Source organism: Thalassophryne amazonica, chromosome 19, assembly GCF_902500255.1.
Source record: "Thalassophryne amazonica chromosome 19, fThaAma1.1, whole genome shotgun sequence".
NCBI classification, from domain to species: Eukaryota; Metazoa; Chordata; class Actinopteri; order Batrachoidiformes; family Batrachoididae; genus Thalassophryne; species Thalassophryne amazonica.
In genome coordinates this window covers 20,384,190-20,399,108 of record NC_047121.1, presented here as the reverse complement: position 1 = coordinate 20,399,108, position 14,919 = coordinate 20,384,190, and the positions used below count along the sequence as shown (strand labels likewise).

Genomic DNA, 14,919 nt, shown 5'->3' with positions numbered 1-14,919 from the left:
CAGTCCATGATGCCGTGGACTGACTTTGCGTGCCTCCAAAAAAAAAAAAAAAGACTTTGTGTACTTCCTCAGTCCAGCGAAAAATCACATCAGAAATGAATCCAGCTTTTCACCCTAACAGCCCTTTGTGCCTCCAGACGTCTTACAGCATAGTGGATTTGTTTTTGGGTTTTTTTGTGTGTGTGTGTGTGTGTGTGTGTGTGTGTGTGTTTGTGTGTTAGAAGAATTAGCACCGTCAATTAGCTCCTGTAAATCGTCGTCCGTCAGCAAAACAAACTCCACCATGTTTAGCCAAATGCTTCCCCCACTAGTGGGTGGTGGTCACACCATGCAATGGTGCAAAATGTATGGAACCAAATTTGCACAACAAATGGAACCAAATTGCATGCAGAATGCAGTTTTTCTGTAATTATTGTATTGCTTTTGCCTTACAATATAAAGCGCCTTGGGGCAACTGTTTGTTGTGATTTGGCGCTATATAAATAAAATTGATTTGAATTGATTTAAAGAATACAACACAACACAAATGGGACAAATAATCCATGTCACGTGACATACAAAGCACCAATCAAATGACAAAGATCCACTCAGCCCCATTATATAAATATAGAGGGTGGGCCAATAAAATGTTACCACTTTATGATCGTACACAAGTTTTTTGAAATGAGAACTTATTCAAAAATTTTATTTACAGATAAATTAACATTTGATACCAAAGGTGTCCCACTTTGTCTCTTGTTTTCTGCACAGTTCAATAATTGATGACATGTTCAATTCACACTCCTCTTCTTTGGATTACAAAAGTGGGAACATTTTATTGGCTCATGTATAAATATATATATATATATATATATATATATATATATATATATATATATATATATATATATATATATATATATAGGAGTAAACATTCTGGAACTGAAGTTTGTTCAGAGTAAAATAAGGGAAACTTGTTTTGTGGCAGGAAAAGCCTTTGGATGTGTGGCAACATAAAATCTGAAATCTCAAATGTGAATTGAATATGATTATATTGAACAGTGAACAGGTTCATCATGTCTCACCAATTTTGCATTCCGGCCCTGTCCAGCCCTCCATGCAACCTCTGTTCCCAAACTGGTCACACACATAGTGGCCAAAGTAGTCATCACGGGGTCGGCAAACTTTGTTGCACTTGAGGCCATAGTAGTGTTCATCGCAGCGCACACGGATGGTGTACTCCAGACGGGTGCTTAAGCTTTTATACTCCAGAGCCTGCTTTTCCTCCCCAGGGTTAATCATCCCTTTATGGATGCCACGTTCAATCAACAGCTCATCATCTGGAAAAAAGTAAATACAATGAAAAAAATATGAAAGGCACCAACACCGCTGAGTTCTACAAGCCTTGAATGTCAGTTGTTGTTTCCGTTATGAATCAAAAAGAAAGTTGGCTCAGACACAAAGATTAACTTCATTCACTACAATCATTTTAATGTTTAATAAAATAGATTGTAGACAAAAAAGTGAAATATACCACATAAGCCAATGTAACATTTTCATGTATTTGTTTTTCCTGACAGTTGATAATTCAAAAATTTTCAAAAATAATAACAATAACGATATCAATCAACATCAAGTCCTTTCTTTGTCCTTATTTCTCAATGCACCTACAAGTTGGGCACCTCTATGGAAACAGCACATTTATTGGTAAAAGTACGTGGAACTTAAAACTTCATTTGAGTATAATATGTTACACTCATATTTCTTTCACAAATCTTCTTGCAAAAAAATGAAAAAGATTGAACAATTTTTTCAAGTATGCACAAGTGTTAAAAAATGTGAGAAGGGGGACCTCCACATACGAATCTGATAAGCATGTTTCTTTATCTGTTTTACCATCACTTTCACCATCACTCTTCATTATTTCTGTCCTGTCTCTGCCTGCAATTCTAGCGATTTTTGTTGAATTTCTGTCACATGTGATTTTGATGAAAATATGAAGAATTTGTTAACTTTGGTGAGAAAAGCATTAAGTGCACACACTTAATTCAATGGCCGCTGGACATTTGAAAATCCAACAAAATTTCAGCTTTATATAGATTTTGTCTATGCAATTTCTTGAAAGAAAACATGCCTTTTTAACCAACTGGCCAGGTTTGGTGACCCTAGGAAAACCAGAAAAGCCAAAAATTTGGCCTGTGATTTTGACCTCAACTTGACCTACGTCTTGATCTGATGCCCCTTTGATGGACGTTTCATGACCCTAGACCTCTCCAATTCAGAGCAATCATGTTAACAAGCCAATTGTTGATGCTGCCGAATGCCCGCCTGCCTGCCCTCCCACCCATATGCCAGAGTGACGACAATACCCCTTCAGCCTCTTACAAGCTGGAGGGGTAAAACAAACGTAAGAAAGAAGAGGAAAGGGAGGGTAGCTGTAACAGAATGTGTAGCAGCACCATCTGTGAAGGCTTGATAACCAAAGTACTTTTTCAATTTTCCTGCTTTGTAAAATGTGTTTCTGTCTGCCTCCTCCTCTCCCATCTCCCCCTCAGGATATCCAGCCCCGACTTCATTGGAGCCAGGCCGGAAATAATAAGAAACAGGGAACAGGCGAGGAAGGGTGACATCGGAAAGACCCTTTAGCTCATTCTCAAGGAACAAAAGTGCCATGACCCAGCAGGGTTTGCTGCTTCTACTGGCTTTGAGGGGTCCCTCAATGCCAGGATAAGGATTTTAAACTTTCAAGATACTAAATATGTCACTTAGACTTGGAAGTCAGAAAATTATGGTTTCTTTTATTTATTGTGAAATTTGGTATTGAGTTTAAGTGTGTGCAAAATATTTAGGATTATACAATAGCAACTTTCAGTCATTTAAACACAAGGAAAAAGAATAATGTTTAAAAAAGTAAAAAAAAAAAAAAAAATCAAAGTAGGGGAGGAATAGATCACAAAACTTATTGGGGTGGGTTATTTTTTTTAATCAGCAAATAAAGCAGAGACAAGTATGACTTTTCTTTCTGAGCACCACTTGGCAAAAGTCAGGAAAAATCTTTTTCTTTTTTTTTTTTCTCTCAGAGCTCAGCCAGTTCTGGTTTGTCTACTGTCGGCTCAGCGAGCTCAGGACAGCACAGAAAAAAATGGGCCACAACCGCTAGACTCAACTCCTGATATTTCAGAGTGATTTTTCCCATGCTTAGATCACATCGTACATCAAGCTTAAACCAAGGTGCATCAAGCACAAGGTGGCAGAGGCTCTCTGTTTTTAACATGGTCCATTGACATGAATTCACAACTGCTTTGATTTCACTGCAACTCTACACGATGGCAATAAAAATGTGCATTTCACACTATGATATAATCTTTGCAATTAGTCTGTGGTTGTGTGGTGAACTTTGTGGTGCAGTCCTTATGGACCACAGCACAACTGTGGTCCATTACGCCGTTACTCCAAAATCTAAATGTGAAAGTTTAAAAGTCTACACTTATTGTTTCACTGGGGTGATGTACAGAGGCAAAATTTCAAAAATCAAACTACTTATGCTCCTCAATGTATGTTCATGACAGAAATTTTCAAAGCAATAATTCCTCTAAGAGCACAGTTGTGATTCATGAAACAACAGCTGTGTTCAAATGATCTGTCACTTCACATCAAAACACAACTTCATATCACCTTCATGCAGTCACAAGTGTAGCGTGTGTAAAGTGAATTTAAATGAACCAAGACTCAATTTCCTTGTGTTCTGATTCTGTCTGCCTCACTGAGAGTTAACACAGTGCCACAAATTTGAGTCCCACACCCACTGTCACCACCTGAAACACCCGAACACTCACTCAAAGCTGCTCATCTCCAGCAATTAGATATAAAAATATTAACCAATCATGTGAGGAAGGGACGCTGTAAGAGAGACCGTTGTTACTAGGGAGAGCAGGAGTGAGCGGAAAGACAGAGTGAGAGAGAAAGAGAGAACTGGGTTATATAAATGAGAGGTGTTAGGTTCAGAGCAGCTGATTATATCAACACAATATTGTTTGATTTCAACAAATTTTTTAATTTTCATGCAAGAAATAAAATGTCACTCAATTTATCAATGACGTTGACACTTTCTCTTTAAGCTCCATATTGCTGTTGCTTGTAATAGAGATGGTAATACAGTTGTATGCAAAATTTTGGACACCCCTGATAATTTTCATGATATTCCTTTATAAATCATTGGTTGTCTGGATCAGAAATTTCAGTTAAATATATCATATAGCAGGCGAGCACACTGATATTTGAGAAGTGAAATGAAGTTTCTACTATTTACAGAAAGTGTGGAATAATTATTTAAACAAAATTGGGCAGGTGCGTAAATTTGGGCACCCTTGTCATTTTATTGATTTGAATACATTTAGCACTAATTATTGGAACACAAAATTGGTTTGGTAAGCTCACTGACCCTTGACCTCCTTACACAGGTGAATCCAATCATGAGAAAGGGTATTTAAGGTGTCCATTTGCAAATGTTTCCCCTCTTTGCATCTCTTCTAATGAGTGGCAACATGAGAGCCTCTAAACAACTCTCAAATGACCTGAAAGCAAAGATTGTTCAACATCACGGTTTACGGGAAGGATACAAAAAGCTATTTCAGAGATTTCAGCTGTCAGTTTTCACTGTGAGGAACATAGTGAGGAAATGGAAGACTACAGGCACAGTACTAGTTAAGGCCCAAAGTGGCAGGCCAAGAAAAATCTCAGATTAGCTGAAGTGAAGGATGGTGAGAACAGTCATAGTCAACCCACAGACCTGCTCCAAAGACCTACAACATGATCTTGCTGCAGATAGGGTCTCTGTGCATTGTTCAACCATGCACTTTGCACAAGGAGATGCTGTAATGCAGAGGAAGCCTTTTCTGCATACACGCCATAAACAGAGTCACTTGAGGTATGCTAAAGCACATTTGGACAAGCCAGCTTTATTTTGGAATAAGGTGCTGTGGACTGATGAAACAAAAATTGAGTAATTTGAACATAACAAGGGGCGGAATGCATGGCAGAAAAAGACACAGCATTCCAAGAAAAACACTTGCTACCTACAGTAAAATTTGGAGGTGGTTCCATCATGCGGTGGGGCTGTGTGGCCAGTGCAGGTGCTGGGAATCTTGTTAAAGTTGAGGGTCACATGGATTCCAGTCAACATCAGCAGATTCTTGAGAACAATATTCATGAATCAGTGACAATGTTGAAGTTGCACCGGGGCTGGATCTGTCAACAAGACAACGACCCTAAACACTGCTCAAAATCTACTAAGGCATTCATGCAGAGGAACAAGTACAAGTTCTGGAAAGGCCATCCCAGTCCCCAGAACTGAATATTATTTAAAAATTTGTGGTGTGATTTTATGCGGGCTGTCCATGCTCAGATACCAACAAACCTGAGATACTTTGTAAAGAAGAATGGTCCAAAATACCTTCAACCAGAATCCAGACTGTCATTGGAAGCTATAGGAAGCATTTTAGAGGCTGTTATTTCTGCAAAAGGAGTATCTACTAAATATTGATGTATTTTTTTTGTTGGGTGCCAAAATCTATGCACTTGCCTAATTTGTTTAAATAATTATTGCACACTTTCTATAAATCCTATAAAGATCATTTCACTGCTATTCATATCACTGCTTTTATCTGCTATATGATATTATTTAACTGGAATATTTGATCCAGACAACCAATATTTTATAAAGGTAAATCATGAAAATTATCAGGGGTGCCCAAACGTTTGCATACAACTGTATTTAAAGGCCATGCATTCAATCAAAATAAAACAGCACCTGTCAAAATTTTAGTTTGCTAAAGGCTTTTAAACTTTAGTAGCTGGACATCATAGCTGACCTATGGACAGCCACTGTGAAGGCTGTGCAGAGTGACCTTTCCAGTCAATTCTGGACCAGGCGTTTGTCAATGACCTTGATTTTCCGGTCGATGCTGTGATCTTTGTGGAATCCCTGGATTTTCTCATTGCAGCACTTGAGAAGCTGAGAGAGGAGTCAGAGTGTCTGGATTTACAATTGTTCTGGATTAGGACTAAGAACCAGGCTGTTAATGGCCTCATGGACTCAGCCATCATAAATGTATCTGTATGTGCTAAAAGTTTTGAACTTGTTGAGAGATTCAACTACCCCAGCAATGACATTCATGTCACTGGGAGCTCGGCCTTTGAGATTGTGATATGTCTGGGAACTCACTGTAAAGAGGCGTTTGGTGATGATATCTTTGAAGGCAAGGAATGTCCAAGTGTTTAGGGACCTTACACTTCCTATCTTACTGCATGTTTTTGAAACTTAAAATAGAAGTCCTTTATGATCCCTGGATTCCATAGCATGAAAAACAGAGGACTCTAGTACAATAATTTATGCAATAATTTATGTAATTTGCGTTGGATATCCCTCCAACACAAGTTACATCCACAGCCAATGTGGATACCCATTTACAGCTGGGTGGACTGGAACAATGCAGATGATGTGTCTTCTCCAAGGACACAGAGAGGTAGCATCACTGGGACTTAAACCCAGGACAACATTTTGGTCACCCAACTCCTTACCCCACTGAGCTACCTGCTCAACATGCTCCAGGTGCTGCCTATCTCAGAGTAGATGTACTATCTGCACAATAAGGAAATTGCAGCTGCAACACTATGGCCATGTGGCATTGTGGCAGGCTTCCCAGGGCTTGATACAGCACAGCTTAGATCCTCATCAACTGGAAAAGACCAAAGGGGCCCCCACTTTTTACCTGAATGCAGCTGGTGGTTTTTTCAGGAGATTAGGATCAATCAGTGGTCTTCCTGGGTCGCTGTCAATCGGGGTTCAAGGAGGTTCTATAGTGTCACGGATGTGGCAATGTTACAAAAAAAAAAGCATACGATCCCAGATGTGCCATGAGATAACATTAAAAAAATGGTATTTCCCTCTGTGATTATTTGTGCTATGTATGTACAGTGGGTGAAATAAGCATTTGATCCCCTGTCAGTTTTGCAGGTTTTCCAATCTACAAAGAATGGAGAGGTCTGTATTTTTTATGGTTGGTACACTTCAACTGTGAGAGACAGAATCTAAAAAAAAAATCCTGAAAATCACATTGTCCATCCATCCATCCATCCATCCATTTTCTTCCGCTTTATCCGGAGTCGGGTCGCGGGTTGCAGCAGCTCAAGCAAAGCCGCCCAGACCTCCCGATCCACACACACCTCCCCCAGCAAATCCGGGGGAACCCCAAGGTGTTCCCAAGCCAGCCGAGAGATGTAGTCCCTCCAGCGTGTCCTGGGTCTTCCCCGGGGCCTCCTCCTAATGGGACGTGCCCGGAACACCTCTAAAATCACATTGTATGATTTTTAAATAATTAATTTGCATTTTATTGCATGAAATAAGTATTTGATCCCCTAGAAAATAGACATTAACAATTGGTATGGAAACATTTGTCTGCCATTACAGAGGTCAGACGTTTCCTGTAGTTCTTGACCAAGTTTTCACAAACTGCAACAGGGATTTTGGTCCACTTCTCCATACAGATCTTGTCCAAATCTTTCAGGTTTGGAGTTTCGGCTCCTTCCAAAGATCTTCTATTTAGTTCAGGTCTGGAGACTGCCTCAGCCACTCCAGGACTTTGAAATGCTTCTTACAGAGCCCCTCCTCAGTGTCCCTGGCTGTGTGTTTGGGGTCATTGTCAATCAATCAATCAACTTTTTTCTTGTATAGCGCCAAATCACAACAAACAGTTGCCCCAAGGCGCTCCACATTGCAAGGCAAGGCCATACAATAATTATGAAACACAGTCTACGTCTAAAGCAACATAACCAAGGGATGGTCCAGGGTCACCCGATCCAGCCCTAACTATAAGCCTTAGCGAAAAGGAAAGTTTTAAGCCTAATCTTAAAAGTAGAGAGGGTATCTGTCTCCCTGATCTGAATTGGGAGCTGGTTCCACAGGAGAGGAGCCTGAAAGCTGAAGGCTCTGCCTCCCATTCTACTCTTACAAACCCTAGGAACTACAAGTAAGCCCGCAGTCTGAGAGCGAAGCGCTCTAATGGGGTAATATGGTACTATGAGGTCCCTAAGATAAGATGGGACCTGATTATTCAAAACCTTATAAGTAAGAAGAAGAATTTTAAATTCTATTCTAGCATTAACAGGAAGCCAATGAAGGGAGGCCAACACGGGTGAGATATGCTCTCTCCTGCTAGTCCCCGTCAGTACTCTAGCTGCAGCATTCTGAACCAACTGAAGGCTTTTTAGGGAACTTTTAGGACAACCTGATAATAATGAATTACAATAGTCCAGCCTAGAGGAAACAAATGCATGAATTAGTTTTTCAGCATCACTCTGAGACAAGACCTTTCTGATTTTAGAGATATTGCGTAAATGCAAAAAGGCAGTCCTACATATTTGTTTAATATGCGCTTTGAATGACATATCCTGATCAAAAATAACTCCAAGATTTCTCACAGTATTACTAGAGATCAGGGAAATGCCATCCAGAGTAACGATCTGGTTAGACACCATGCATCTAAGATTTGTGGGGCCAAGTACAATAACTTCAGTTTTATCTGAGTTTAAAAGCAGGAAATTAGAGGTCATCCATGTCTTTATGTCTGTAAGACAATCCTGCAGTTTAGCTAATTGGTGCGTATCCTCTGGCTTCATGGATAGATAAAGCTGGGTATCATCTGCGTAACAATGAAAATTTAAGCAATACCGTCTAATAATACTGCCCAAGGGAAGCATGTATAAAGTGAATAAAATTGGTCCTAGCACAGAACCTTGTGGAACTCCATAATTAACTTTAGTCTGTGAAGAAGATTCCCCATTTACATGAACAAACTGTAATCTATTAGACAAATATGATTCAAACCACCGCAGCGCAATGCCTTTAATACCTATGACATGCTCTAATCTCTGTAATAAAATTTTATGGTCAACAGTATCAAAAGCAGCACTGAGGTCCAACAGAACAAGCACAGAGATAAGTCCACTGTCCGAAGCCATAAGAAGATCATTTGTAACCTTCACTAATGCTGTTTCTGTACTATGATGAATTCTAAAACCTGACTGAAACTCTTCAAATAGACCATTCCTCTGCAGGTGATCAGTTAGCTGTTTTACAACTACCCTCTCAAGAATCTTTGAGAGAAAAGGAAGGTTGGAGATTGGCCTATAATTAGCTAAGATAGCTGGGTCAAGTGATGGCTTTTTAAGTAATGGTTTAATTACTGCCACCTTAAAGGCCTGTGGTACATAACCAACTAACAAAGATAGATTGATCATATTTAAGATTGAAGCATTAAATAATGGTAGGACTTCCTTGAGCAGCCTGGCAGGAATGGGGTCTAATAAGCATGTTGATGGTTTGGATGAAGTAACTAATGAAAATAACTCAGAACAATCGGAGAGAAAGAGTCTAACCAATACCGGCATCACTGAAAGCAGCCAAAGATAACGATACATCTTTGGGATGGTTATGAGTAATTTTTTCTCTAATAGTCAAAATTTTGTTAGCAAAGAAAGTCATGAAGCCATTACTAGTTAAAGTTAATGGAATACTCAGCTCAATAGAGCTCTGACTCTTTGTCAGCCTGGCTACAGTGCTGAAAAGAAACCTGGGGTTGTTCTTATTTTCTTCAATTAGTGATGAGTAGAAAGATGTCCTAGCTTCACGAAGGGCTTTCTTATAGAGCAACAAACTCTTTTTCCAGGCTAAGTGAAGATCTTCTAAATTAGTGAGACGCCATTTCCTCTCCAACTTACGGGTTATCTGCTTTAAGCTACGAGTTTGTGAGTTATACCACGGAGTCAGACACTTCTGATTTAAAGCTCTCTTTTTCAGAGGAGCTACAGCATCCAAAGTTGTCTTCAATGAGGATGTAAAACTATTGACAAGATACTCTAACTCCCTTACAGAGTTTAGGTAGCTACTCTGCTCTGTGTTGGTATATGACATTAGAGAACATAAAGAAGGAATCATATCCTTAAACCTAGTTACAGCGCTTTCTGAAAGACTTCTAGTGTAATGAAACTTATTCCCCACTGCAGGGTAGTCCATCAGGGTAAATGTAAATGTTATTAAAAAATGATCAGACAAAAGGGAGTTTTCAGGGAATACTGTTAAGTCTTCTATTTCCATACCATAAGTCAGAACAAGATCTAAAATATGATTAAAGTGGTGGGTGGACTCATTTACTTTTTGAGCAAAGCCGATAGAGTCTAATAATAGATTAAATGAAGTGTTGAGGCTGTCATTCTCAGCATCTGTGTGGATGTTAAAATCGCCCACTATAATTATCTTATCTGAGCTAAGCACTAAGTCAGACAAAAGGTCTGAAAATTCACAGAGAAACTCACAGTAACGACCAGGTGGACGATAGATAATAACAAATAAAACTGGTTTTTGGGACTTCCAATTTGGATGGACAAGACTAAGATACAAGCTTTCAAATGAATTAAAGCTCTGTCTAGGTTTTTGATTAATTAATAAGCTGGAATGGAAGATTGCTGCTAATCCTCCGCCCCGGCCCGTGCTACGAGCATTCTGACAGTTAGTGTGACTCGGGGGTGTTGACTCATTTAAACTAACATATTCATCCTGCTGTAACCAAGTTTCTGTTAGGCAGAATAAATCAATACGTTGATCAATTATTATATCATTTACCAACAGGGACTTAGAAGAAAGAGACCTAATGTTTAATAGACCACATTTAACTGTTTTAGTCTGTGGTGCAATTGAAGGTGCTATATTATTTTTTCTTTTGAATTTTTATGCTTAAATAGATTTTTGCTGGTTATTGGTGGTCTGGGAGCAGGCACCGTCTCTACGGGGATGGGGTAATGAGGGGATGGCAGGGGGAGAGAAGCTGCAGAGAGGTGTATAAGACCACAGCTCTGCGTCCTGGTCCCAACGCTAGACAGTCACAGTTTGGAGGATCCCAAAAAATTGGCCAGATTTCTAGAAATGAGAGCTGCTCCCTCTAAAGTGGGATGGATGCCGTCTCTCCTAACAAGACCAGGTTTTCCCCAGAAGCTTTGCCAATTATCAATGAAGCCCACCTCATTTTTTGGACACCACTCAGACAGCCAGCAATTCAAGGAGAACATGCGGCTAAACATGTCACTCCCGGTCTGATTGGGGAGGGGCCCAGAGAAAACAACAGAGTCCGACATTGTTTTTGCAAAGTTACACACCGATTCAATGTTAATTTTAGTGACCTCCGATTGGCGTAACCGAGTGTCATTACTGCCGACGTGAATTACAATCTTACCAAATTTACGCTTAGCCTTAGCCAGCAATTTCAAATGTCCTTCGATGTCGCCTGCTCTGGCCCCCGGAAGACAATTGACAATGGTTGCTGGTGTCGCTAACTTCACATTTCTCAAAACAGAGTCGCCAATAACCAGAGTTTGATCCTCGGCGAGTGTATCGTCGAGTGGGGAAAAACGGTTAGAGATGTGAACTGGTTGACGGTGTACACGGGGCTTCTGTTTAGGGCTACGCTTCCTCCTCACAGTCACCCAGTCAGCCTGCCTTCCCGACTGCACGGGGTCTGCCAGGGGGGAACTAACGGCGGCTAAGCTACCTTGGTCCGCACCGACTACAGGGGCCTGGCTAGCTGTAGAATTTTCCACGGTGCGGAGCCGAGCCTCCAATTCGCCCAGCCTGGCCTCCAAAGCTACGAATAAGCTGCACTTATTACATGTACCGTTACTGCTAAAAGAGGCCGAGGAATAACTAAACATTTCACACCCAGAGCAGAAAAGTACGGGAGAGACAGGAGAAGCCGCCATGCTAAAACGGCTAAGAGCTAGTAGCTACGCTAAGCTAGCGGATTCCCAAACAGGGAATCCGACACTAGACAGGCTGTGGAGCAGCACAGGTAACGCACGACAACAGTGCTAAAATAAAATAAAAATCCACTAGACAGGCTGTGGAGCAGCACAGGTAACGCACAACAACAGTGCTAAAAAATAAAATAAAATAAAAATAAAAATCCACTGGACAGGCTGTGGAGCAGCACAGGCAACGCACGACAACAGTGCTAAAACAAAATAAAAATCCACTAGACAGGCTATGGAGCAGCACAGGTAACGCACGACAACAGTGCTAAAATAAAATAAAAATCCACTAGACAGGCTGTGGAGCAGCACAGGTAACGCACAACAACAGTGCTAAAAAATAAAATAAAATAAAAATAAAAATCCACTGGACAGGCTGTGGAGCAGCACAGGTAACGCACAACAACAGTGCTAAAAAATAAAATAAAATAAAAATCCACTGGACAGGCTGTGGAGCAGCACAGGCAACGCACGACAACAGTGCTAAAACAAAATAAAAATCCACTAGACAGGCTGTGGAGCAGCACAGGTAACGCACGACAACAGTGCTAAAACAAAATAGAAATCCACTAGACAGGCTGTGGAGCAGCACAGGTAACGCAATGCTGGATCTTCCAGCATTGTCATGCTGGAAGATCCAGCCATGACACTTCTTCAATGCTCCTACTGAGGGAAGGAGGTTGTTTACCAAAATCTCGCAATACATGACCCCATCCACCCTCCCAGTCGTCCTGTCCCCTTTACGGAAGAGCACCCCCAGAGTATGATGTTTCCATCCCCATGCTTCACGGTTGGGATGGTTTTCCTGGGGTTGTTCTCATCCTCTAAACACGGCAAGTGGAGCTGATTCCAAAAAGCTCTATTTTGGTCTCATCTGACCACATGACCTTCTCCCATGCCTCCTCTGGATCATCCAGATGGTCATTGGTGAACTTCAAACGGGCCTGGACATGTGCTGGCTTGAGCAGGGGGACCTTGGGTGCACTGCAGGATTTTAAACCATGACAGCATCGTGTGTTACTAATGTAATCTTTGTGACTGTGGTCCCAGCTCTCCTCAGGTCATTGACCAGGTCCTCCTGTGTAGCTCTGAGCTTTCTCAGAATCATCCTTACCCCATGAAGTGAGATCTTGTAAGGAATCCCAGACCGAAGGAGATTGACAGTCATCTTGTGTTTCTTCCACTTTCTAATAAATAATCTTAACAGTTGTTGTCTTCTCACCAAGCTGCTTGCCTACTGTCCTGGAGTCCATCCTGGCCTTGTGCAGATCTATACTTTTGTCCCTGGTGTCCTTAGACAGCTCTTTGGTCTTGGCTATGGTGACAAGTTGGAGTGTGATTGATTGAGTGTGTGAAGAGGGGTCTTTTATACAGGTAACAAGTTCAAACAGGTGCAATTAGGTAAAGAGGTAAGGAGTGCAGAATAAGAGGGCTTCTTAAAAAAAATTAACAGGTCTGTGAGAGCCAGAATTCTTGCTGGTTGGTAGGGGATCAAATACTTATTTCATGCAATAAAATGCAAATGAATTACTTAAAAATCATACAATGTGATTTTCTGGATTTTTTTAGATTCTGTCTCTCACAGTTGAAGTGTACCTATGACAAAATTTACAGACCTCTCCATTCTTTGTAGGTGGGAAAACTTGCAAAATTGAAGCGGATCAAAAACTTATTTCCCCCACTGTACTTGCAACCGGATGGTATGTGATAAAACAGCAACCCCTGAGTTACTGAGGGAAGCAGTGTTCGGAAAAACTTGCTTTCAAACATTTGGATTTTATAAAGCAAACAAATGTGAAATAGATGAAAGAGAAACTTTATGTAAGTGTGTGAAACAACAAAAATTAAATATTAAATCATTTAACAAGACGTCAGCCAGAACTGTTTTCATATATAACTTTTATCTGATTGAGTGTGACTGACAAAATCATGTACAGTGGTCCCTCGTTTATCGTGGGAGTTATGTTCTAAAAATAACCCGCGATAAGCGAAATCCACGAAGTAGTCAGCGCTATTTTTTGCAATTATTATAGATGTTTTAAGGCTGTAAAACCCCTCACTACACACTTTATACACTTTTCTCAAACAGGCATTAACATTTTCTCACTTTTCTCTCCTGTGTAAACACTCTTTTTTCTTCTGGGCGAAAAGATTATAAACAGACACAAGCAGAAGACAATGCGTGTGCTCTCCCTTCACTCACTGCCTCTGGAGGTATGGATGTGGGACCCGCAAAGAATCCAAGTCCTCTCTCAGTGGCCACAGAGCTCCTCGGCTGCGGTCAACATCCACATCAAAACAGTGAGTGTAGTCTCTGGACCTGTTGCCAGATTTGTTGCAGCTCCGCACAGCAGACAGGAAGGCGGGGTGAGTGGCCCGCTGCTGCGTTTACTGAGCCTGTAGACTCAGTAAGCGCATCGGAGGCAGTGAGAGCAATCGCGGTGATGCCGACCGATGCCGCGACCGGCCCTCCTGATAAGGACGCAGAACACAATGTGCTGTTAAAAAAAAAGCATGCAAAACTGCACTAAAAAAAATCCGCAAAACTGCGAGGCCGCGAAAGGTGAACCGCGTTATAGCGAGGGACCACTGTATATGCAGACATAGTTAGCTGCTATATACATCTCAAAGGACATTAATGCTTTTACTGTTACGAAGAACAACAGCTCCAAACATATTATTAAAGTATTCATCATGAAGCTGTATAACTGGTGATACAAAATGCAAAACTTGTACTATGCACAATTTCTCCAGTCACAGCCACAGAAGCCTGTAACGTCTTCTGTGTTGTCTGGGTGTCTTTCCTCACTCTTCTCCTTATTGCACAGTCACTCAGTTTTTGAGAACTGTCTACTCCACACTGATTTACCACAGAATGCCATTCCCCCATTGACATTTCAAATCCCACAAAACCTCGGAGAGGTCGCCGCGCTGTGAGATCTCAGTAACATTGAGAACTGCATTGAGACGCTCTGATCACGCTGCACTTTAACTGCTGCACACGGACAACACCAATAACATCGTAACATAAAACTATTTTTATATTGTGCCTAAAACTCTCATGAATATATTCTCTGGGTTTAT

The 14,919-nt window shown here is 40.9% G+C and overlaps 1 protein-coding gene across 2 annotated transcripts in view; it reads right to left on the bottom strand.

Annotated features, from left to right (window-relative positions):
• LOC117532088 (protein jagged-2-like) overlaps positions 1–14,919 on the bottom strand; it is a 216,973-nt gene that overhangs the window by 103,325 nt on the left and 98,729 nt on the right. For both annotated transcript variants that reach the window (XM_034195329.1, XM_034195330.1), the window contains exon 4: positions 1,065–1,319. In XM_034195329.1, coding sequence (XP_034051220.1) covers positions 1,065–1,319 — 255 coding nt within the window. The remainder of the gene's footprint in view (positions 1–1,064; positions 1,320–14,919) is intronic.